General features: G+C 46.6%; 1 protein-coding gene and 1 long non-coding RNA gene across 2 annotated transcripts in view; one reads left to right on the forward strand and one right to left on the reverse strand.

Annotated features, from left to right (window-relative positions):
• The window catches only part of LOC141279724 (uncharacterized), a 58,529-nt gene extending 41,733 nt beyond the window's left edge, over positions 1–16,796 (reverse strand). Inside the window, exons 1-2 of the long non-coding RNA XR_012334431.1 lie at positions 16,634–16,796; positions 1,554–1,645 (exon numbers count right to left, since the gene is read on the reverse strand). This is a non-coding gene — a long non-coding RNA (uncharacterized lncRNA). The remainder of the gene's footprint in view (positions 1–1,553; positions 1,646–16,633) is intronic.
• Positions 16,797–16,884: 88 nt separating this feature from the next.
• TNFRSF21 (TNF receptor superfamily member 21) overlaps positions 16,885–24,333 on the forward strand; it is a 64,832-nt gene continuing 57,383 nt past the window's right edge. The window contains exon 1 of the mRNA XM_019949916.3: positions 16,885–17,338. Coding sequence (XP_019805475.1) covers positions 17,252–17,338 — 87 coding nt within the window. The 5' untranslated portion in view covers positions 16,885–17,251. The remainder of the gene's footprint in view (positions 17,339–24,333) is intronic.

A 24,333-nucleotide genomic window follows, 5' to 3' on the forward strand; every position in this document is an offset into this window, starting at 1 on the left:
GGAAGGGGTAAATTCTTAGACACCATCTCCCTTAATGTGGGCGAAGGTACTATAATAAAAACATGTTTCAATCCTAATCTCTTCACATCTTTGTTGGTTTCATGCAATTCTAAAGGCAAGATCTGGATGGGACCTTAGAGACCATCTAGTGAAATCTAGCTCCTTCATTTTAGAAAAAAACAGATCAGGGGAATTTATCTCAAGCTAACAAGACTCTGGAGCTGAAAGCAACAGAGGCACATCTTGGTTCCCTACTCTGATGGGGGATATGCATGTGTGTGTGCGTGTGTGTGTATGTACATGTGTGTGTGTGTTGGAGAAGAGTGTGTGGTAGGAGACCCTGGTCCATGCAGGCAAGTGGAAAATGTAAGACGCAATCCCAGCAGCCATACACCCAGGCTTTATGGATGTTGGAACATTCTAAGGTTCTGCAGAGGTTGATACAGCACAGAAACCAGGCATCGGGCCACATACCCAGAATTAGGGAATTCTTAGTCCCACCCAAGCGTTACACCTGGTGACAGCCTCACTCCTCTTATCTCTGCCTCTGCTATTCCTGCTACTTCTGCTGCCACAGGTTAATGACTTGAGAAGATAAAAACCAACTCGTCTGTCTCCTTTACGGCTCCTGCTGGCTCTTGGCCTCCCCTGATTGCGGTTTCTGCTTCCTGCACCTCTGTGGATCATCGGCTGTTGCCCATGGCTAAGTCCTTCTCTCAGTCTAGACTTTAAAGTTCCCAAGAGGGAGTTCCTTGGTGGCCAAGTGGTTAGGATTCCGGGCTTTCACTACTGTGGCCTGGGCTCAGTCCCTGGTCAGGAACTGAGATCCTGTAAGCTGCATGGTGCTGTCAAAAAAAAAAAAAAAAAAACTTCCCGAGAGAGGGGCTGATTGGTTCATTTAGTTTCCTCCTCCCTTCTCTCCTTCCTTCCTGCTTTCCTTCCTCCGTCCCTTCCTTTATTTTTGGCTGCTTTGGGTCTTCGTTGCTGCACACGGGCTTTCTCTAGTTGCAGCAAGTGGGGGCTACTCTCTTTTGCGGTGCGCAGGCTTCTCATTGTGGTGGCTTCTCTTGTTGCGGAGCACGGGCTCTAGGCATGCAGGCTTCCGTAGTTGTGGCACGAGGGCTCAGTAGTTGTGGCTCGCGGGCTCTAGAGCACAGGCTCAGTAGTTGTGGTGCATGGGCTTAGTTGCTCCGCAGCCTGTGGGATCTTCCTGGACCAGGGATGGAACCTGTGTCCCCTGCATTGGCAGGCAGATTCTTAACCACTGCACCACCAGGGAAGTCCCTCTTTAGTTTCATAGTTATTCTTCGTGGACAATATTCTTGTGTCAGATCTCGAAGACTGCCACCTGGCCTGGGCAACAGCTGTGCTGGGACTCATTGCCTGTGCCCAGGGTGGCAGTAATTTGCTTTTGTTAGACAGGACTGTGCTGGTGGCAGGGTTGAACCCCCTCTCCAAGCAGCCTCTCCCATAACTTTTAGTGGCTGAGGCAGGGCTCAAATCCAGGTGTTCAGACTCCTTGCTCTGTGCCCTTCTCATCATGCCAAACTCACCTGGTTCTCACTGGTCCTGTGTGTTTCTTCCTCACCAGCTCCCACTCCTCATGACATCCACTCTCCCATCGAGCAGGACCCAGGGTCAGATCCTGGAGTTATAGAAAAGGACGTGATAAACTAATTATAACTGAGAATGGCTTAGTCTATATCCTGGGTATTTACATTTTAATGATGCCTTAAGCCGAACAAATTACCCTCTAATGCAGCATTTCATACTGTGCTAGAAGGAAAGAAAGATTTGGGAGGGAGCAAATTTCCCAGGGCTACTCCAATTACCATACAAACAACAACTTATTCTGCGTGCCAATAAATATAGCTTCCAGCCTCTTTTACATATATTATCTCCCCGGTCACCACTTTTATTTCACTGATGAAGATTAAGACATGAATAACTTTTCTGGGCATAAGCCAGATTAAGGATGTTGAGATGGGCACAAATAAGCACATTTTATGCTCTAAAAAAGGCTCAGAAGTCACAAGGTGAAGGATGGGAAGGTCCTTTTATAAGGGAAAAAGGTTCTAATTTAAGAAGTCTCAAACTTTCCATTACCCATTGCACTCTCCTGCAAGGGAGAGAGGTAAGTTGTCATTCACGGACCTGAAGTTAATTCTCTTGTATTCCTGTAGAGTTATTGAAACGGAGCAGGACCCTGTGCAGCTCCTGGGTACAAACCTTTCTGCGTCTCTCATTTCTTATTTGTAGGAAATAGGCTTCATTCAGCCACCGTGACCTTCCCTGAGTTCCAAAGGGCAGATTTGAACAGTTGTTGATCAGAGAAGAGAGGGGATGCAGAAACAAGGGAGGAGTAGTCAAGAAACAACAGTGCAGCCTTGGGGCAGGGTCCTGGTTCCTCTTCAAGTAATAGACGTAACAATATCTTTGAGCCCTTCTGAAGAACCAAGGCCCCCCACCCAGGTGGAGGATGGCAACTTCAGGCTGAGCACAAGATTCCTGGAGCACCTCCCCACTACCTCACCACCAACCCATCAGAAGAAAGTTACACACCCTGCAGCCCTCACCTCAAATGTTGCCTATAAAAACCTCTTCCCCCAGACCAGCAGGGAGTTTGGGGGTTTTGAGCATGAGCCACCCCTTCTCCTTGCTGGGCCCTGCACTAAACCGTTCTCTGCTCCAGACTGACTTTTTGGTTGGTTTGGCCTCACTGTTTGTCAGGGACATGAACTTTGTTCGGTAACATTATTTTTTAATCAACAAATATTATTATAGTGCCTATTAGGGACTGGGTGATATTTTTAAAATGCCAGTTACATATCCACTGTAAATATTTTAATTTTTACATTCATTTTACCTTATTGTTATCAAACCCAAGTCCATGTGCCTGATACACGGTAAGGCCGAACAAACAGAAACGGAGTTTTGGGGCAGAGAAAGGTTTTTTGTCGGGCCAAGCAGGAGAACAGGTGGCTCATATTCAAAAGACGCAAACTCCCCAATGTCTTTTAGGGAATAATTGTTTTAAAAAATTTATTTATTTTTGGCTGCATTGGGTTTTCGTTGCTGTGCATGGGCTTTCTCTAGTAGCAGCGAGCAGGGGTTACTCTTTGTTGCGGTGCGCGGGCTTCTCATTGGGGTGGCTTCTCTTGTTGTGGAGCACGGGCTCTAGGTGCACAGGCTTCATTAGTTGTGGCACATGGGCTCAGTAGTTGTGGCTCTCAGGGTCTAGAGCACAGGCTCAGTAGTTGTGGTGCATGGGCTTAGTTGCTCCGCAGCCTGTGGGATCTCTCCGGACCAGGGCTCGAGCCCATGTCCCCTGCATTGGCAGGCGGATTCTTAACCACTGCACCACCAAGGAAGCCCTGGGAATAGTTTTTAAAGGAAACGTTTGGGGTGAAGGCTGCAGGGGGCATGACTTTCTTCTGATTGGTTGTTGGGAGGTAACGGTGGTTACCGGGAATCTCAATCATCAACCTTCTGGTTCCAAACGGTCTGGGATCTTTGCAGGTAGTTAGCATCCTTCACCTGGGTGGGGGCCTTAGTTCCTGCAGAACAACTCAAAGATACAGTATCAGATTGTTATGGATATCCCTTGAGGAGGAACTAGGACTCAGGTTTTATCGGTTTTATGTTACACTATTGTTTCTTGACTGCTTTTCCTCAGTTTCTGCATTCACTCACTTCTATAATTAGCAATTGCTTGAATTTGCTCTTTGGAACCCAGGGAAGGCCTAGGGGAATAAAGTCTTTTTCCAGAAACAAGAACTGGGGGACATGGAAAGGTTTTTGTACCCAGGAGGGCTCCACAGCGTCTTGCCTGGTTTCAATACCTCAAATAAAATTGAGAACGTGTGTATGTATATGCATATATGTACAATATTCTTAACTAATATTTACATTAATTTCATGTTATATTACAAAGATTTTTACATAACTAAACATATGGAAAGACATTATTCTCAAAACATATTATTGTAATAACTATATAATATTCCATTATTTCAATATATAACATAATTTAAATATTTCCCTCCTGGTGGATATCTAGGTTGTGAAATTTTCACTGTTGCAATGATGCTATAAGCCTCCTACATAAATTCTCGTTTGCATCGATGATTATTCCTTAGGATAGATTCCCAGATTGGGAAATAGTGAAAGAGCATGATGATGTTTAAGGCAAAAAAAGCTATCTCTGAGGCTGAGTTGTAAAGAAGCTGCAGTGTCAGACATAGGAACAAGGCCAGGAACCCCTTTCCAAGTACAGAGAAACATCTTTGAGTGAACATTCCGTTTCCTCCATCAAGGGAAGGGAGCCTGCACTGAGGCGTGGCTTGCATTTTGTCCTCCATTTTTCTGTTGGAGAATTGTACAGCCCGAGTTTGGAGGGCAAGTAAGTCCTTTCATATCGTTGACAACCTCTCTCGGCTTAAACCGTACTCTCCTTTCAATGGACTTTGCTGAGAATAACATCCAGAGGACTGTCGGGGTTCACAGCATCTGGCCCCCCCCCACCCCGTTGGCCATCTTCGGCATTCTGCCCTTCCTTCAGTGCCTTGAAGGGGCCACGTTCTTTAAAGGCTTTAGTCCATCCTTTTCTCTCTGTCTGGAATATTCTTCCCCACACTCTTTATGTGCTCTTGCTCTTTTTCTTCCTTTGGGACACAGGTTTTTTTTTTTGTTTTTTTTTTGCGGTACACGGGCCTCTCACCGCTGTGGCCTCTCCCGTTGCGGAGCACAGGCTCCGGACGCGCAGGCTCAGCGGCCGTGGCTCACCGGCCCAGCCGCTCCGCAGCATGTGGGATCTTCCCGGACCGGGGCACGAACCCGTGTCCCCTGCATCGGCAGGCGGACTCTCAACCACTGCGCCACCAGGGAAGCCCCTGGGACTCAGTTTTAAGCATACCTCCTCAGAGAGTTCTTGCCCATGTCACTCAGAATGTTGCTACTTTGTAGAACTTATTAAAACGTCTAATTATTTTACTTAATTCTCTTTTTACTTGTTTTTTACCCTCTGCTTCCCACCCGTGATGGAAGAGTGGGTTCTCTGAAATCCCTGGAGCCTCTCGCAGTGACTGGCACGTAGTAGGCATTCTATAACTATTTACTGTTGAATCTCTGGACAGTTTGGCCGGTTGTGACAGGGGGACAAAGTGTACAGTAAGATGAGATGTGGACTCCAGGGCCACATTTGGACAGCAGGGACCTGGGCGCCAGGTCCAAGGTTGAGTTGATCTGTGTTGCCTACCGTGGTAGCTGAATAATTTTCTTTTTCTTTTTTCCTTTTTTTTTTTTAAATTGGGGTAGAGTTGTGTTACAATGATGTGTTAGTTTCTACTGTACAGCGAAGTGGAGTTCCCTGTGCTATACAGCAGGTTCTTACTAGTTATCCATTTTATGCATATTAGTGTATATATGTCAATCCCAGTCTCCCAATTCATCACCCCCTCCCACCTTCCCCACCTTGGTGGTAACTGAATAATTAATAAAAGACGTCCATGTCCGCATTCCTGGAACCTGTGACTATCTCAGAATGAAATACTGAGGTTTGCTTGGCCAAGAAGCCAGCCAAGCAACCAACCCCAAGGTTGGGGTAGTTACGATCTGGGTTCAAAAGCTAGAACACCACCTATGAAGAGTCCAGTTCAGCAGAAATCTGAACTACAGTAGTCCCAGCACCCACGGAGGCCCCAGTTAAAGCAAGACAAGACCAGATACTGAAGCCAAAGGTGAGTGTAAGCCTGAATGGACCTCAAGATATACCTTGTTTGTGGGAGTTGAGTACAGAAAGTATGTAACTGAAACAACATGGGCTGTGATATTACACTTTGGTTGGAATCTTGACTTAGCCACTTCCTAAGTGTAAGAGCCAGGTAAACTTGGGCAGTCCTTTAACCTAGCTGAGATTTAGTTTTCTCATCGATAAAATGTCAGTCAAAACACCTACTATACAGGATAGTTGTGAAGATTAGAAATTCCATTTATGGCGTGCCCAGGACATAGTAGGTTTGCAAATGGTGATTATTATTATTACTGGAGTGTCTTCCAGGGACCCATTGCCAAAGTCATGGATCAGGGACTAGGGCTCTATCTTAGCTTGGTTCTAATGGATGGGGTGTTTGTTCCCCCACCCCAAATCCTCAAAAGGGAGGCAGACATAAGAAAGGGATATACTAAGGGATCAGATCCTTTGCCCCACTGGCTCCCCTACTTCCGATCTCGAACCCTGTTTAGCACAATTTGGCAAACCATGAAACAGGAAATATGTGCGTTTCTCTACCTGGTAGACAGCCTATGAAACCTCTGTCCAGTAAGTTAACTTTCAATCTCATTTTCTTCATCTCTCAAATAAGGGTAATAATAGTATCTTCCGTGGAGGGTTATTATAGATAGGAAATTTAAATAATGCATATAAAACACTTATCAAGGAACCCGGTATATGGCAAGAGCTCAGTAAATACTAACTGTTGCTGAGGTTGGGGGCAGTGAAGGTAAGCCTGAAGATGCTAATGGTGAGGATGGTGAGAAGAACGAGGTTGAGGATGATGATGCAATGAAAGTGGCTTCTTGATTAAATTCGGGGACACCCTGGGACTTAACAGTTCTCACACAGCCTTAGGGCAGAACTCTTTTTGGAGGCAGGATGCTTAAAACGACACAAATTTCTTCTCTTACAATGGTGCAGTCAGAATTTTTAAATCAGTCTCACTGAGCTAAAGTCAAGGTGTCAGCACGGCTGGGTCCTCCTAGAAGCTCTAGGGGAGAATCCATTTCCCTGTGTTTTTTAGCATCTAGAAGCCACCTACACTCCTGCACTCGTGGCCTTCGTCCATCTTCAGAGCGCATCACTCTAACCTCTGCTTCTGCCATCACACTTCCTCCTCGATCCTTTGACCTTCTTACCTCCCTCTTCTAAAAACCCTTGTGACCACATTTATGACCCACCAGACAACCTCGAGTAATCTCCCCCCATCTCAAGATCCTTAACGTCATCACATCTGCAGAGTTTCTTTTGCCTTATGAGGTAACCATCACAGGTTCTGGGAATTAGGATGTGGCTTTGGGTGGGGCGGAGAGGCTCCTCCACCTACCCCAATCACCTGCCATCTGTCCCCATGCCCTCACTTCCTCAGCGTAGATTCCGGGACCCACCTCTGTGAGGCCCCCATTGCAGGCACCCTCCACACCCTGCTTCTCCCTTCTGTTGTAGGCTACAACTTCACCCAGTCCTCCATGTGCTTGCATCCAAGCAGCTCGACCAGTCTGGAGAAAAACACAACCGTGCCAGCGGGTCCCACCTTATGTTTTTTGCCCCAGATCTGAGGCAGGCCCTCAGCATTAGAGCAGACAGCTTGCCACACACCAGGGCACAGACAGGTAAGGGAGAGGTAGAATGATTCATTTTGAGATAATAAAGTCCAAGGAAAAACAGATAGCAAAGGTTAAATGGGGATAAGGCAATCTCCTTTGGATTCACAAATGAATTGTGAGGACCATTTGCCCTGAGTGGGAAGAGTTTTTATGCAAAGCCCTCTGGGTGATGGAATTCTAAGGCAGAGGGAAAGTTACGTGGCCAATGCAGAAAAGGGGAATCTTTCCAGGTCTGCTAAGAAGCTAGAGGAAAAGGTTGTGTAAGTACAGGGCTTAAATTCTTATCAGGGAGACAGAACATGATAAGGTAAACACATAAAGATAAAATACAATGCCAGGTAAAGAAAAATGCTGATAAAAATAAAACAGGGAAGAGTACGGAAAATAACAAGGATTGTTATTTTAGAACGAGGAGTTGCAGTAATGACCTATATGGGGAAAGAAGCTAAAAAAAGGGGATAGATGTATACATGTAACTGATTCACTTTGCTGTACAGCAGAAACTACACAACATTGTAAATCACCTATACTCCAATAAAAATTAAAAAAAAAAAGAAAGAGGAGTTGGAGAGGGCTTCTCTGAGGAGTGGCATGTGAGCAGTGAGGGAGGAGGAAAGAGAGGCAGGGGAGGAGGGGAGGAAGTGCAAAAGCCCTGGGGCAGGATCTGGGTAGTGAGTTTGAGAACCTGCCGGGGAAGTGGGTCTGGCTGGAGAGGAGTGAGCCTGGAAAGGACTGGTAGGTGAAAGTGGGCAGGTTTCCAGGGGTTGTACCCCAGAGAGTCTTAGAGGACCTTCTGTCTTTGCTTGGCTGTTCCTCTGGTGGGGGAGACAGATGCCCCTCTCCTCGTCCCAACGGCACAGCTAAGCTGGCTTCAGGAAAGCCATCCTCGTGTGTCATCTCTGCTGAGAAGCCCTCCTGTATCCCCTGAAGGTGTAACTGATCATGGCCGCTTGCATCCTTCCATGATCCTGAGAGTCCCCACCTCGGGCAAGTCTTTATTTCTCAAGATCCCAGCCTCTGCATCGGACCAGCTCAATCTTCCTGCGGGAGTCGAAAGGAACCATCCCTTCCCAAGTTCTGATACCCAAGTCATCAACCCATGACAGCTTCTTTCAGAGGATTTGCTTCTTCCTCTTATATTTGGAAAGATATTTGGCTTTCTTCTCCATTGTCTGGTTTGGTTCACTTCTCCTATTGTTGCTTTTGTTCCATGATTAGCATCTTGGACATAGGGGATGAAGAAGGACTCCAAAGTGTAAGTGAGGTCAGGGGGAGGTGGGAGAAAGCTTGGAAGGTGAAGCTGAGAACATGTGATTCAAGGAAGGGTAAAGAAACAAAACAGAGCAAAGAAGGAGAGTCTGACACCCCTGGGAATCAGCTTCCACACCACCGCTGCTCGCACCTTCTGCCTGGTCCAGGGGCCAGAGGGGACATCCTTGACTGTCCTTACCAGGTGGCCCAGCCCTGCCTGCTCTTGCAGCTGAAATGCCAGAGGGTTGGGGAGCTCATCTTTGAGGCTGAAAATGGGCCACACGTTTTAAATCTGGTCATTACACTGGTCAAAATTGAGGACTGAAAAGGCAAAGCCCAATATTAACAACAACATAATTACAAAAACCAAATGTAATTTTTTTTTTTTTTTTTTTTTTTTTTTTTGCCGTGCTGCGCAGCTTGTGGGATCTTAGTTCCCCAACCAGAGACTGAACCTGGGCACTGGTGGTGAAAGCACGGAGACCTAACTACTGGACCGCCAGGGAACTCCCCAAATGTAACTTTTGAGACAAATCTCACCACTCTGGTTTATTGTACAAAATAATCCAAAGAGTAGGCCAGCTAGGCAAGCCTGGGTTCAAGTCTTGATTCTGAAACTTCACACCTGTGTAACTTAGGTATCTAAGTACATTGTAAGTACAAAGCTTAAATTCTTATCAGGGAGACAGAACACGATAACGTAAACACATAAAGATAAAATACAGTGCCAGGTAAAGAAAAATGCTGATTAAAAATAAAAGAGGGAAGAGTACGGAAAATAACACGGATTGCTATTTTAGAAAGAGGAGTTGGAGTAATGACCTATATGGTGAAAGAAGATTTACTTCTTACAATGTAAGAAGTTACATTTCTTCACACTTGAGTTTTTCTTGCATGTAAATGTGGATAAAATTATCCAGCTCACAAATGCACAAATTAACAAATGAGATCTACCTAGCAAGTTGCCTAGCCTGTAGTTAGCGCTCTTTCCCTTTCCTTTCTAGCTTTCCCTCCCTCGGTCCCTCCCTTCACCCCTTCCTTCTGATTTTTTAAAGAGTGCTATGACAGTCTAAAGATATTTAGAAAGTACAGATATACCAAAAAGATTTTAATAAACATGTTGACATGTTTCTAAGGAAAAGTTTCAGTGTGTATAACAGGTGTCATACCAAACCAAAAACAATAAGGAGAGAGAGACGGAGAAAAAGAAGAGAAGGAAAGTAAGAAGGAAGGAAAAAAGGAAGGAAGGAAAAGACTACATAATTCTCTTTCTCCCCTTCCTTTCCCTCTTGGAATATAAATTCCTGGGGGGTAAGTTTCCCAAACATATTCTTGTTTTTATATCAGCTCAAGTCAAAGTATCCCAGAAAAAAGTTTGGATTTACTACTAATCTTGAATTAAGCAGGCAAATGTTTCTCAAGCCCCTGTTTGAAGAGTATTGTTCCAAGTGCTGTGAGGGAATACAAACACGAATAAGAAATAAGAACTACCAGCAATCCCACTTCTGGGTATTTATCCAAAGAAAATGAAAACACTAATCCAAAAAGATATCTGCAGCCCCATGTTCACTGCAGTACTATTTGCAATAGCCAAGGTATGGAAACAACCTAAGTGTCCATCAATGGATGAATGGATAAGGAAATTCTAGTATGTGTGTAAAAACGAAGTAAAGCTTGCCATTTGCAGCAACATGGATGGACCATAAAAAAGAAGGAAATTTTGCCATTGGCAGTATAACAACATGGATGGAACTCGAAGGCATTATGCTAAGTGAAGTCAGACAGATAAAGACAAATACCGTATGACTCTCTTATATGTGGAATCTAAAAAAACAAAACAGGGACTTCCCTGGTGGCGCAGTGGTTAAAAATCCGTCTGCCAATGCAAGGGACACGGGTTCAAGCCCTGGTCCGGGAAGATCCCACATGCCGCAGAGCAACTGAGCTCCGTGGGCCACAACTACTGAGCCCGCACGCCACAACTACTGAAGCCTGCATGCCTAGAGCCCGTGCTCTGCAATAAGAGAAGCCACTGCAATGAGAAGCCCGCGCACTGCAACGGAGAGTAGCCCCTGCTCGCTGCAACTAGAGAAAGACTGCGCGCAGCAACAAAGACCCAACGCAGCCAAAAATAAATTAAAAAGCAAAACAAAACTCCCCAAAGACAAGCACATAGATACAGAGGACAGATTGGTGATTGCCAGAGGTGGAGGGTAGGGGTGGGAGAAATGGGTGAATGGGGTCAAAAGGTAGAAAAAGCCAAACAAACAAATTTGAAAAACTTTCAATATTGTGGATATATAATGGCTGGGGGCAGTGTACATAGTGAATTTAGAGATCTGTCTTCAGCGAGGGTCGGAGGTAAAGGGAGGATGGATCTCAGGTTCTTTCCTGATCTGAGCTAAAATTGCATTTCTCAAACTGTGTCTTAGTTTCTGCCACCAGCAGGAGTCATTGCCAAGCAGCTGGGTAGGATTCTAGCTTTACTACTAGGCCGTGTGAGCTTGGACCAGTCGCTTGCCTCTGAAAATTTGTCTCTTCATCTGTAAAATATGATTAAGGATTCCTGACTCATAAGGTTAATGTAGGATGATATTTGTGAAAACGTCTGGCATATAGCAATCACTCAAACTAAGAGCTTATGACCTGTGAAATTTCAAGTTATACCTTTCTCTGGGTTCCAGAGATAACACTCAACCTTCTACCCCTGGCTTCCCCATCCTTAAATTTTGTTCTCTGCCTTGCAAATCCCTCTGTCTTCAGCCCAACTGACAGGAGAATTTGGAAAAAGAAGCAATAGGGAATTCCCTAGTGGTCCAGTGGTTAGGACTTGGTGCTTTCACTGCCAAGGGCTCGGATTCAATTCCTGGTTGGGGAACTAAGATTCCACAAGCCGTGTGGCGCAGCCAAAAAAAAAGCAATAGGAATTAGGGTGCAGTTATTTTTTTTAATTGCTTGTAAACAGATATACTTATTTTATTAGGGAAACAGGAATTTAATGCCTTAAAATGAAACTCATTTTTACACTTACTTCTAAGAGAAAAATTGCATAAAATACCATTTTAGCAGCCAATCAACTCATTTACAATCCTTAATTTTAAAAGCAGTAAATGTTTCTATATAAAAAACAGGGTCTAACTGATTTGGGAAAAGACATAAGAGGAGGATGGGTTTTCAAACAACCCCATTCATAAATCAGTTCTAGAAAAGACTACATTAGGATACAAATATCCATTGTGTTCATCATTATGAATCTTTTATTTAATATTAGTTTTAGTGCTGTGAAGAGAGACGGCTGAAAATCTCACAAAGTGACAACCACATTGTTGATTACTCTAAGGCTTTTGAATAGTTCAGATAATTCCATAAAATGATTATTTTCCAAGCAAAGTTCATGCTGCTTTAAAAGTGACTTCAGATACAAGCAAGCTACTTCAGTTGGGCCTAAGGCATAGTGTGAGCAGAATGTCCCCAAAACCTTAAAGTGGTTTCAAGCTTTCATTACTTCAAGAGTATATATGTTACAAACAACAAAAAAATCATTTGAAAGTGTTAGTATTTCAATTTCTTTACCTTTATGCATTTTGGTGCATTTTGAATGACTTTGTGTTTTGTTTGTTTTTTGTGTTTTTGGCTGTACCACGTGGCTTGTAGGCGGCTTGTGGGATCTTAGTTCCTGGACCAGGGATTGAACCTGGGCCATGGGAGTGAAAGCACCAAGTCCTAACCACTCGACGGCCAGGGAATTCCCTTGAATGACTAATGTTTTCATTTTTGTTTGTTTGTTTGTTTTGGTCAATGTTTGCTAACTTCCATTAGAGGGACAAAAATTAAAATTAAATATGAATTATTCTAAAACGTTAAAAATGTAGTAATTGCATGAAGAAGTAAAAAACCTGAACTTTCAAATGGTTTCTAACGTTTGTAACGTATATACTTCTGAAAGGATGAACACTTAAAATTGCACTAAGACCTTTGGGACATCTTTTGTCAAATACTATACATAGTAAGTGCTGTGGAGAATAAAAGTGAAAAAGGTCGAATCAGAAGGGAAAATTCCCTCTAAAGAAAAAAAATCCCGTTTTCCTTAGATCAGTTGATGTAGGCAGGGCACCAAAGACCAATCATCCAAAAAAACCCTAAAGGCCCTTGACGGGGTGAGGCAGGGTGTGTGTGGGATGGTGAATTGGGGGGTATGTGATTATACTGCCTAAATTTCCATTGCTTAAATGATTCTGGGTCCAATTTTCTCTTGCTAATGAAGTTGTTTCTCTGTCCATTCCCCTGCATGGAAGAGCTTATGGTATAATGAGAACATTACAGGTGTGAACTCCTAAGGCACAGGTATGATGGGCAATTCAAGGTCAGGGCCACTTTTCACAGTGCTGCAGGTGAAAAAGAAAAAGGAACTAATTTAATCACCTCACTGTTCCTGGGAGTGAGACAAAGATGTCATACCTTCAAATGATTGGCTATTTTTTTTTTTTTTTTTGCATTACGCGGGCCTCTCACTGTTGTGGCCTCTCCCATTGCGGAGCACAGGCTCCGGACGCGCAGGCCCAGCGGCCATGGCTCACGGGCCCAGCCGCTCTGCGGCATGTGGGATCCTCCCTGGCCGGGGCACGAACCCGCGTCCCCTGCATCGGCAGGCGGACTCTCAACCACTGCGCCACCAGGGAAGCCCTCGGCTATTTTATTTTTTCAAATCATCCCCCTTTTACCATCCAAGAGAGAAGGAAGCTTCCAGAACCGTGCCTGCCTTGCAATCCTATTCCCATTTGATCTTCTCCAAGAATGCCTTCTTTGTAGAATGTCATCATGGAGACTTGATCAAACCACGCCCAGGCACTTAATCTTGCAATCTGTTGCAGAATGGCTGATACTCCTTCTTAGGCCAGAGAACGGCAAGTTCTTAAATGAACTAGTTTAAGGAAACAAAGCTGTGGACAAAACACTTAACCCAAGTCCAGGACACGGCACTTTAGCAAAACACAAGATTAAACCTGTTATTATTTGTATAACACAACTCAGGATGTTTGATTTAAGGCTTGGAAAAGGAAAAGGTACGTCAGGTGTGTTAACTGTTCCATGGTTTGTTAAACTTTCCAAGTTTGTTTCACTCCACAAATATTTATTGAGCCAGGTCAATATCTTGAATCTTCACTACGGAGATAGAAGATGATTAAGACATAAACTTTGGACCCAAAGAGCTCAAGATCTGGCCAGCGACACAGAGAGGTAAACTAACTATAGTATAATGTCATACATGCTGTAACAGAGACATGTAGGATAAAACTAGAGGAACAACTGTCTTTCCATATGAGGGTAGAGAAGGTGAGGAGAGGACATTAGGAAAGGCTTCTGAGTGAGGTACCACTTGAGGTTGGTCTTAAAGGGAAGATTCATAGGGATTCAATAAGCAGAGGAGGGCAATTGAAAAGAAAACAACACCTAACAAAGGCTCAGAAGTATGACAAGGACAAGGTAGTTAAGAAACACAATGATCTAATGGGATTAGTGTGTAGAACCTGGAGTTTGTAGGGACTGGCAGGTACTGGGGATGAAACTAAGCCAGATGTAGGAAGTAAAGGCTCTATGTGCCATATCTGTACATGTTTACTCGACCTTGTAGCAGGGGGGAGGGTTGAACCATAAACAGAGATCAGAATGAATTGTTTTGTTAGGATTTTGAACTTCAAATTGAGAATAATGAGGAAACTTTGTTGGGTATTTGGTGAGGAAAGAACATGACCAGATTTAGGTTCTAAAATGTTCATTATCCTTAGGGTGTGAAGAAGAGATTTATTGCAGGACTGAGAGGCAGGGATGCCAATCATGAGGTTTGTGTAATCGTCTAGACAAGAGGCTTTGACCAGAGCAGAAGAGATCTAGAGGAGGAGCAAAGGGGGAAAAGTGACAGAGATAGAATTAGATTAGAATTAATTGAGATAGAATTAGCAGGTCTTCATGACCTTGGATGGGAGGGATGATGAATAACTAAGGTCTAGCCAATGGGAATGCTTCCCAGAAGACACACATGGCGATTCTGCTTGGCCAGAATTTTAGTCACATGGCCATACCTAGGAGCACTGGAGGCTGGGAAAAGTAGTCTTTTATTCTGGGCAGCCACATGATTGGTTGAAATAAGTATGCACCTATAATTGAGCACAATAGCCATCTCTAACACCCAGACCTGCTGTACTATTTTAGTCATCTTTTAACCTTTCTCCTCCCTGAGACTGTGAATTCCTCAAAGACAGGATCAGTTCTTAATATTGTTTCTGCTGTACCCAACAGTGCCGAACACATAGGAGATACTCAGTAAGTGTTGAAATGAAACAATCTTGCTGTTGCTTAGATGAATTTCATGCTTTTTTTTCCCCTTTGAGTGTGGCTTTAAGCTGATTCTTGTAGCTTTTGTATGCTCACACCTCTTCCCATCAAATTCCTGTCATTCATTCCTTCATGGATCAGCTCGGGATGTTGACCATAAAGCAGGCACTACTAAGAATGTGAACTGTTATTTTCATTGTAAAAAGTGGGTACTTACATTCTTTTTTTTTTTTTTTTCTATTTTAAAGTCTTTTTATACATGACAAAACCAGACCTCAAATAGCTAAATCTGCAAACTTCCTATATAGCATAGTAGGAATTCTACAGTGTTGGGTCCAAATATATATCTTAATAGTACTTAAATATTTCAGTGGATTATTTTATAATACATTTAATTACTGACCTGTGTGCAGTCGTTTCTGAGGCTCCCTTTCTTGCAACATAGCCTCTGTTAATATACTGAGGGTTGGTTTGTCACACTTCCTCTTAGCAGGGCTTTAATAGAAATATACTTTTCAAAATTGTTCTCTCAAGGTCCAAAATTGCTATTTGCCCGTAGCACACAAAGATGCTGTGACTGGCAAAAACCTTCTGCTTTTTAGTAGCCAGCTCTCATCAATTTTAGGTCTTCTTTATTTAACTTAGCAGTTCATCTTTTTCCATTTGGTAACCACTTTTCTTCCACTATTCTCGCAACTGCCTTGCTAAGTTACCTTCAGGAGTACTGTATTGAGTCTTGAAGCAGATAACTGAGAAACTGTGTTATCTTGAAGTAGAAGGGGTCAAGGAAAGCTAGAAGAAGCCCAGCACCATAGGGTTCACAAATGAGTGGTATGAGCCAGATGGCCAAAGAGGTAATTTCAATACAGTGTGCCCTGTGCTGGCAGAACCTAGAGGATGGACACTGTACCAGAAATGGTGGCAGCTCTCAGGAGACTCTGCCTCCCACCAGGAGAGACAAAGAAAGGAAGGCCAGGTCCTCTCTCACATTGAGAAATGCAGGAGATGCCAGCCAACCAAGGGAATGCTCTGGTTGCTCTTACTTCTGAGGCAGAATATTACCTCCCTCTCTACCCACTCACATCCCACAAAGGCATTTGGAACTCAACTCAAAATTTTTTAACACTTTTTTTGAGGGGAAGGGTGTTTCTTTTCTCTGTTACAGTCTGATTCAAAACTTTGGATCCTTTATTTAGGAAAATGCACCGGCCCACGTATTTCAAGGATTTCCAAGACCTCTGGAAGACCATCCACAGACTCAGCTTCCGCGGACTCCGGGTTTGGAATTCTTTAGTCTGGATTTCCTTAACTGCATTCATTAGCCTAGAAGATTTCAAACTTTGCCCCATAATCTCCTCAAATCACCTGGAGAACTGAAAAAATTCCCAATGCCCAGGCCACATCCTGTTCCAAGTAAAGCAGAATCTCTGGGGTAGGACCAGGCATCAACGCGTATGTTTTAAACTCTCCAGCTGATTCTAAAGCGCAGCTACGTTTGAGAACCAAGTTGCTGGTCTCTTTATGGCATACAGTTGATCTAATGCTTTATGGTCGTTTGCTGTCCTTAATCATTGAGCCAGAAGCAATAGAAAGGCGTCTGTCACAGGAAATAATTTACTGAGAATCATCTTAGAAAAAGGAAATAAATTGGGGTCAAGGGTGTGCATACCTTCGCAAAGTTTTCCCTGGGTCAATAAGCAGCTGCAATTTCTTCGGCGAACGCCAGGCGGCAACTTCTCCCTCCGCGCTCCTCCTGGACCGCCTTCCCACTTCTGATCGCACAAAGAGCCGGCCTCCTTCGCGGTGACATCACAAAGGGCCGATTCCCCGCCCCTTCAGCACCACCACGTGTGTCCCCGCGCCCGGCGGCCACCCGACTCATTCCCTCGCCGGCCGGTCTGGGCAGCGGAGGAGGGTGGTTGGCAGCGGCTGGAGGCTTCGCTATGGGAAGTTGTTCCTTCGCTCTCTCGCGCCCAGCCCTCCTCCCTGGTTCTCCGCAGCCGCTGTCGGAGGAGAGCACGGGGAGGCGCGGGTTGCAGCCGCGGCTGCTTCTCCCCGCCCGGGCAGCCGCGCAGCTGGGCAGGTGCTGAGCGCCCCCGGAGCCTCCCTCGCCGCCTCCCTCCTCTGTCGGGCTGTCCGGCTGCCGCAGTGCACATGGGGTGTTGGAGGTAGATGGGCTCCCGGCTCGGGAGGCGGCGGTGGATGCGGCGCTGGGCAAAAGCAGCCGCTGATTCCAGCTGCCGGGGGGCCACGCGCCCCGGGCGCCCTGCGAGCCCCGGGCTCAGCCATGGGGATCTCCGCGAGCAGCAGCACCGCCCCGGCCTCCTGCAGCCGCATCGCCGGAGCCACGATGATCGCGGGCTGCCTTTTCCTGGTGAGAGCTCGGGGTTGCTGGGGGCGGGGGGGGGGGAGCCGGGGGCGGCGGCCGCGTGGGAGCAGAAGGCACCGCGCACCGGGAGCCGGGCGGGTCCTCGGGCCGGGGCTGCGGGGGGCTGGGGTCCGGCCGGCTGGGTCGGGAGGTTTGCGACCGAGGGAAGGCAACACAGCGGAGGGCTCGGACCGGGTCATTTGGGGGAGCCGTAGGGCTCAGCCGGGACTCCGGAATGAAGGCGAATTGTTTTCCTTGCAGTCTGGCTGCGCCGGGCGAGGTGCGGGAGGTGTCCACCGGGCTTCCTGCGCATTTCAGGGCTTCTCCCCCTCCTCGGCCCCTCCGGGGGCCTCCACCCCCTCCACGCACCCCCACGGCCACCGGCCGCTGCCCCCGCCGCGTGGAGTGGGGCTGGGGCCGCGGGGTGGGCGCCGAGGCTGGCGGCGGCCGCCGCTTTGTTGCAGCTGCAGTGTCATGTCGGGATGCTACCGCAGTGGGAGAGCGCGGGACCTGTGCGCGCCGGCTCCCAAGACCGCCGCGTGCATCCGCGCCTAGCGTTCGGCGCGGGCGCCTCGCCCCCTCCCCCCATCTCTCCGCTTTGGCTGGGTGGGTCCCGGTTTCTGAACGCCCAAAGAAGAACCCTGAGACCCGCTCTGAGGCGCCTCCAAAGCGCCGGCTCGCAGCCAGGCAGCCAGCGCGTTGGCACTTGAGTGGGGGGAGGGGGAGAGAGCTCTCCATAAAGGAAGTTGAATTTTCTCCAGTCTTTCCTATCGCTCGCTTACCTGTGGCCGGGCAGGTGAGCCTGCAGGGTGAGGCAGCTTCCTCCTTGGGCACTCGGTCTGCATTCAGCTCCAGGGCGTGCTCTGTAGGTAGTCCTCTCTGTAACTTGTCTGGTCAGAGCCTGAAAGCACCTTTGACCCAAAACTTATCCCCAACTTCCCCAGAACCCTTCCCCTTCTTCGCAAATGTTGGGGGGAATGGGATGAGTTAGGGGGAAGAAAGTTGACTTAAGATCAAACGCAGGCCACCATAAGCTTCCCGTGCATATCTTTTTGTCTCCTCAAGGAGGATGGAGATTCTTAGCTAAAGGCCGAACAAAAACAAAAAACAAGAGCCTATTTTCATGGCAGGGCTGTGTCAGGGAAAGGCAGGCTTGCTGTCTCCTTCTCGCAAAGGGCTTAATGCCTGGCCAGCCAAGATCTCTTAGATCCCAGGGCATTGCAGTTGCTATGGCCTGGGAATTCATCCTACAGACACTCTGGTTCCCTGTGTGAGGGTGTGTTTTAAAGGGGAAGAGAGAGACTAAAGAAAAGTTCGGTGCTGTTAGCATTTATAATGAGGCAAGTCCCAGTCTTCCTTCAAAGACCCTTTTCTGCCCATTTTATAGAAATGGCAAAGTCAAGATTTTTATCGTTGACTCAAGGGTGGCGGGTGATGAGCGGTAGAGGGGGAAGGTCTCTTAAAGCAGGGAACCTGGATTGGACAGTCTTGGTGTGGAGAAAAGCCCATCTAAGGCCCAGGGAACATTGATCCTAAGATGAGGTAGGTCCATCCTTCAGCTGCCTCCTGGTCAGCCTTAGATCTACTACTGTGCCCCACTGTGTGCCACCCCACTACATGCCTGTACGATCCCTCCAACACATCTGATCATTAAGCTCCCCATAGAGCCCATCTCTGGGTTAAGTCTTAAGTCAGTGCAGTATTTCATTGACTTTCCATTTCTGCACGAGATGCTTAAAGTAAGGTCAGAACGTAATCAAAGTGCAGCTTGCTTTAACCTCCAGAGAAAGAGCCCAGCTCCTTTTCCGAAATCATTAAGTCCAGTTGACCTAAAAATTGTGCACTGGATTTGCAACTGAAGACTTGACAATGTAAGTTTGGCTGTCTTTAAAAAAAAAAAAAAAAAGAAATTTATAGTCATGTTTAGAAGCAATCTCAAGATATTAACTAAAATGAGTCCTTATTCTTCTGCTAATTATGATAAGAAAGGTTCCACTTCAGTTCACGGAATGGCCTAGAGTTGACCCCTTTGTCCTGAAGGGAAATTGAGAGGGTGGACCAGGGGTCACCAGGGTGGGGAGGCAATGTGTCTTTTATTTTTCCCCTTCCCGCTCTGCAAGCTCCTGTCCTCAGCCCAGGCATTGTTAGTGTATAAAATGATGATCTCATGGGACTTCCCTGGCTGTCTAGTGGTTAAGACTCCACGCTCCCAGTACAGGGGGCACGGGTTCAATCCCTGGTCAGGGAACTAAGATCTTGCATGCTGCAAGTCACGGCCAAAAAAAAAAAAAAAGATGACTCCATGACATCGTTATAAGGATTCTTTATCCCACTGGGATTCTTGGCCATGTGAAAATGACAGACTCCAGGTACTGGAGCTCAGGTAGACGCGGAAGCATGCTCAGAACACTACCGGGGCCAGTGGGGAGATAATGCCCCACCCATTCGTTGCCGTTAGCTTCAAAAATAATAAACCCAATAAAATGTTTTTTTATTATGGCTTTCCATCACTCTTCTTCTTTCAAATATCTCCTTTTTTGGGTGACAGTGTTTGTTGTTGTCATGATTTTTGACAATTTCTTGTGATGACAGGCTAACTGAAAGAGAACTTACTATAAGCTTTAAAAAATCTTTATATAATATATAATATGTATACGTATAACATATAATATGACTATTATTATTGTATGTGTCAGGTGCTTTATAGAGAGTATCTCTCTTACTCCCAACATCTCTGAAGCAGGTGGGATGATTTCCATTTTACAGTTGGGAAAATGGAGGCTGCAAAAACTTCATTGATTGTCCTGGGCCACCCAGCTCCCAAGGGATGATGGCACTGGGGCTGGGACCCAGGACAGCCTGACTCCCTCTCTCACTTAATGCCTCCCTCCTGTGCCACTCTGCAGGTTTCATAACTCTAAATTGCCCGATGATGAAATGTAACAGGAGAGAAAGCTCACTGGGGGAGAGTTGAGGCTGGTGGTTTGGTCTGTTGCAGGACGTTGATGGGAATTACACCAGTGCCTTTGGAGGAAAGTGTTTTCGCTGCTTGCACTTCTGTCTCTGATGCGTTTATTTTTGTTGTTGTTGGTTTTTTTTTGGCCACACCACGTGGCTTGTGGGATCTTAGTTCCCTGGCCAGGGATTGAACCCACGCCCAGTGCAGTGGAAGCACAGCGTCTTAACCACTGGACCGCCAGGGAAGTCCCTGTTTCTTTTTTGTTTTTAATTAATTAATTAATTTGTTTATTTTTGGCTGCGTTTGGTCTTTGTTGCTGTGCGTGGGCTTTCTCTAGTTGCGGCGAGTGGGGGCTACTCTTTGTTGCAGTGTTCAGGCTTCTCTTGTTGTGGAGCACGGGCTCTAGGCTCGCGGGCGTCAGTAGTTGTGGCTTGTGGGCTCTAGAGCACAGGCTCAGTAGTTGTGGCGCACAGGTTTAGTTGCTCCGTGGCATGTGAGATCTTCCCGGAGCAGGGCTTGAACCCATGTCCCCGGCATTGGCAGGCGGATTCTTAACCACTGCGCCACCAGGAAAGTCCGAAAGCCCCTGTTTCTGATGCGTTGAGATGTCTGTGTGATATTGGAAAGTGAACCACACACTGAAAGGCAAAATACTGCGTGTTTCAGGGCTTCCCTGCTGAAGCCCACACGCCTGGAGCCCATGCTCCGCAATAGGAGAGGCCACCGCAATGAGGGGCCCCCGCACCTCAGCGAAGAGTGGCCCCTGCTCGCCGCAGCTGGAGAGAGCTGCACACAGCAACGAAGACCCAGTGCAGCCAAAAATAAATAAATAAAATATATTTTAAAAAACCCCCCAAAACAATATTGCGTGTTTCAGGCCAAAAGTCTGGAGAGCAGATAAATGAGACCTTAAGGTTTGTACCAGAGTTAAGGAATGCCCTAGAAGGGCTTGCCCAGCATGACACAACACACTCAAAGGTGTCTCTTGCCCTCAGGGAGTTGCTTTGACTGGACAGATAGAATATTGGCAGTGGGACAGTCAGAAGAAGGGAGCCGTAATTGATAAGGAAATGAGGTCTGAAATTTTAGAAACCACTCATCTGCACAGATTATGAATTCCAGATAGGACAGTTGCTGTAAGATCCTTCAGCTGTGCTAGTCTAGAAAGTCCCAAGTATGGTGTTTGTCAGTGTCTTTGAGACTAGATGTCTAGCTTAATGCCATCTCCTGACCTTTGCTTATCAAAGTTTATTTGATAATTTGATAGTACGTTTGGTGATAAATGTACGTGGCTATCAATAGTGCTGGTTGGGTTTCACGCGTTCAGAAAGAATCAGTGGATGAATGTACTATACTCAAAGTAATACACAAAATGGGGTAGATGTTAACATCTTTAAACTACTTGAAATAATTTTGGCTTTTAGTCTGAAAGTCAGAAGAAGAAACGTCTTCCTACTCTCAGAATGATATCTACTAGCCTTGGTAGGGAAAGTGACTTATGACTCAGAAGAGTAGGGAATGCAGACCTGTCCCGGAAGGCAGGGTTTCTCATGTACCCCGGGAATCTCCCATCCCTGTTGTCAAAATGTATAGAATGGGATCGAGCTTTCTCATCTGAATTCTCATCTCAACTGTTTCTAAAGGCATATGGCTGAATCTGTCTCAGGCCCAGTCCGAAACAAATAAACAAACCTACCGTGTAAAGAAAACACACAGGCGCACCAAATCAGCAAGAAAACGATTCCTTGTCATGGAATGCAAGCTACCTTAAGTTGAGGAAGTACCCGGGACTATATCGGCATAGGTCCACCAACCGGCTAGATTACATATTTTCGTGTGGCTAAATTTGAACAGAGTCTTTCAAGCTGGATGTGGTTAGCACAGTTAATGCTGTCTTTTCCAGCACTGTTTGCAGAAGGCCCCTTTCTCCAGGTGGATGGGGTGAGTGTGCGTGGGCTCAGTCTGCTTGTAGATCAGAAGACATCACATTTCACCTTACACGTGACTCCATCTGTGAGGATGAGAGGTAACGTCTCTTCGGAGATTCCATAGAGAAGTTGCAAATGGGTTTTGTACTCAGCCGGCCCTTTATAAAGCATTCAAACTATAATTGGCTCAAGTAGACTTTATTAAGTGTGTGTGTGTGTGTGTGTGTGTGTGTGTGTGTGTGAGTGTGTGTGTGTGTGAGTGATGGGAAATGGCCAGATGCATCATCAGATCATTCAGGGGCCAGTGTGAATTGAGTGACTTTTCTTTCTGTCAACTGCCATGCCTTTTTTTCCGGTAAGCACTCGCTCTGCTGGCCCTCTTCCCCCAAGCAGGCCTGGCAGACTCTGGTGATGCCAGGTCACCTGGCAACTTCCTGGAAAACTCAGGTGCTTCTCTTCGGTGACAAGAGCCTCTCATCGCCCTTGGGCGTGTGCCCGACGACCATTTGGAGTGGATGCGGTCTGGAACATTAGGCGCAGCTATGTCTGCTTGACAGAATGAAAACGGAAGCCGTGATAGGAGTTAACCTGGTCCCCAAATTGAATCCCCGTTTAGCGGTAGCGGGACCCTGGGCATTACCGTTGCTGGGATAGCAGCTGCTGAGCCTCGATTCTTTAGGGGCGGGGTGAGGTCGTGAATAAATACTGGCCCAGCCCCAGTGTTTGTATTTGTCAAATACCAAAAAGTAAACAGGCATCCTAAATCGCCTTGTGTGCTACCACCTGGCTACTCTGCCACCTCCCATTTCCAGCCTGAGTCCAAGAGGAGAGGAGCCAGGCAGAGATTATAAGTAGGGAGGAACCTGGCAGATGTTTAAGTGTCTGCCGAACGCTCACGAGAGCTGTAGAAACCTGGCGCTCACGGACGTTTAGGCCGTTGCTTGAAAGCAGTGGTGACCTCACGCTTCGTAAGAGCTGCTGAAGGCCTCCAGGAACGGTCCGTTCTCCTGGCTTCTGGCTCTCTGGAGTTTTTCCACATGTTAGCACCCTGGCCTTGGAGATGATGGATGCTTGCAGTGGTGGGAAAGTTGCGCTCAGGGGGTCCTCAAGCAGGGGTGGGACTGGGCGGGGCATGGGTGGGGAGTCGGGGCAGCGTGCTATAGCCCCATCTTCTCACGGCGAGCGGGGGCCACTCTTCATCGCAGTGCGTGGGCCTCTCACTATCGCAGCCTCTCTTGTTGTGGAGCGCAGGCTCAGTAGTTGTGGCTCACGGGCCCAGTTGCTCCGCAGCATGTGGGATCCTCCCAGACTAGGGCACGAACCCGTGTCCCCTGCATCGGCAGGCAGACTCTCAACCACTGCGCCACCAGGGAAGCCCCAAGGCTTCATTCTAAACGAAAAAAAACAAAAGCAAATTTAAAAAAGACGGGGCTTCTGGGACTTCCCTGGTGGTCAGTGGTTAAGACTCTGCACTTCCATTGCAGGGGGCAGGGGTTTGATCCCTGGTCAGGGAACTGAGATCCTGCATGCCATATGGCGTGGCCAAAAAGTTAAAAAAATAAAAATAAAAAAGAGGAGGCTTCATAAACGAAGTCACAGCAAGGCTCGTGAGCTTATCTTGATATAATTTTTTTAATTTTATTTACTTTATTTATTTATTTTTGGCTGCGTTGGGTCTTCGTTGCTGTGTGTGGGCTTTCTCTAGTTGTGGCGAGTGGGGGCTACTTTTCGTTGCAGCACGCGGGCTTCTCATTGCGGTGTCTTCTCTTCTTGCGAAGCACAGGCTCTAGACACGTGGGCTTCAGTAGTTGTGGCACGTGGGCTCAGTAGTTGTGGCTCATGGACTCTGGAGCGTAGGCTCAGTAGTTGTGGCGCACGGGCTTAGTTGCTCCGAGGCATGTGGGATTTTCCCGGACCAGGGCTCAAACCTGTGTCCCCTGCATCGACAGGCGGATTCTTAGCCACTGCACCACCAGGGAAGTCCCGATATAATTTTCCGTTTGCTCTTTTGCCGCCAGGACTGCTTGGTGGCTCTAGTTCTTCGAGCCATTTGCTAGTCTGTTTTGGGAGAAGGAGCCTGAGTTGAATGGATTTAGGAGAAAGGAAAGGAGTGA

Source organism: Tursiops truncatus, chromosome 10 (genome assembly GCF_011762595.2).
Source record: "Tursiops truncatus isolate mTurTru1 chromosome 10, mTurTru1.mat.Y, whole genome shotgun sequence".
In the NCBI taxonomy this organism is placed as follows: domain Eukaryota; kingdom Metazoa; phylum Chordata; class Mammalia; order Artiodactyla; family Delphinidae; genus Tursiops; species Tursiops truncatus.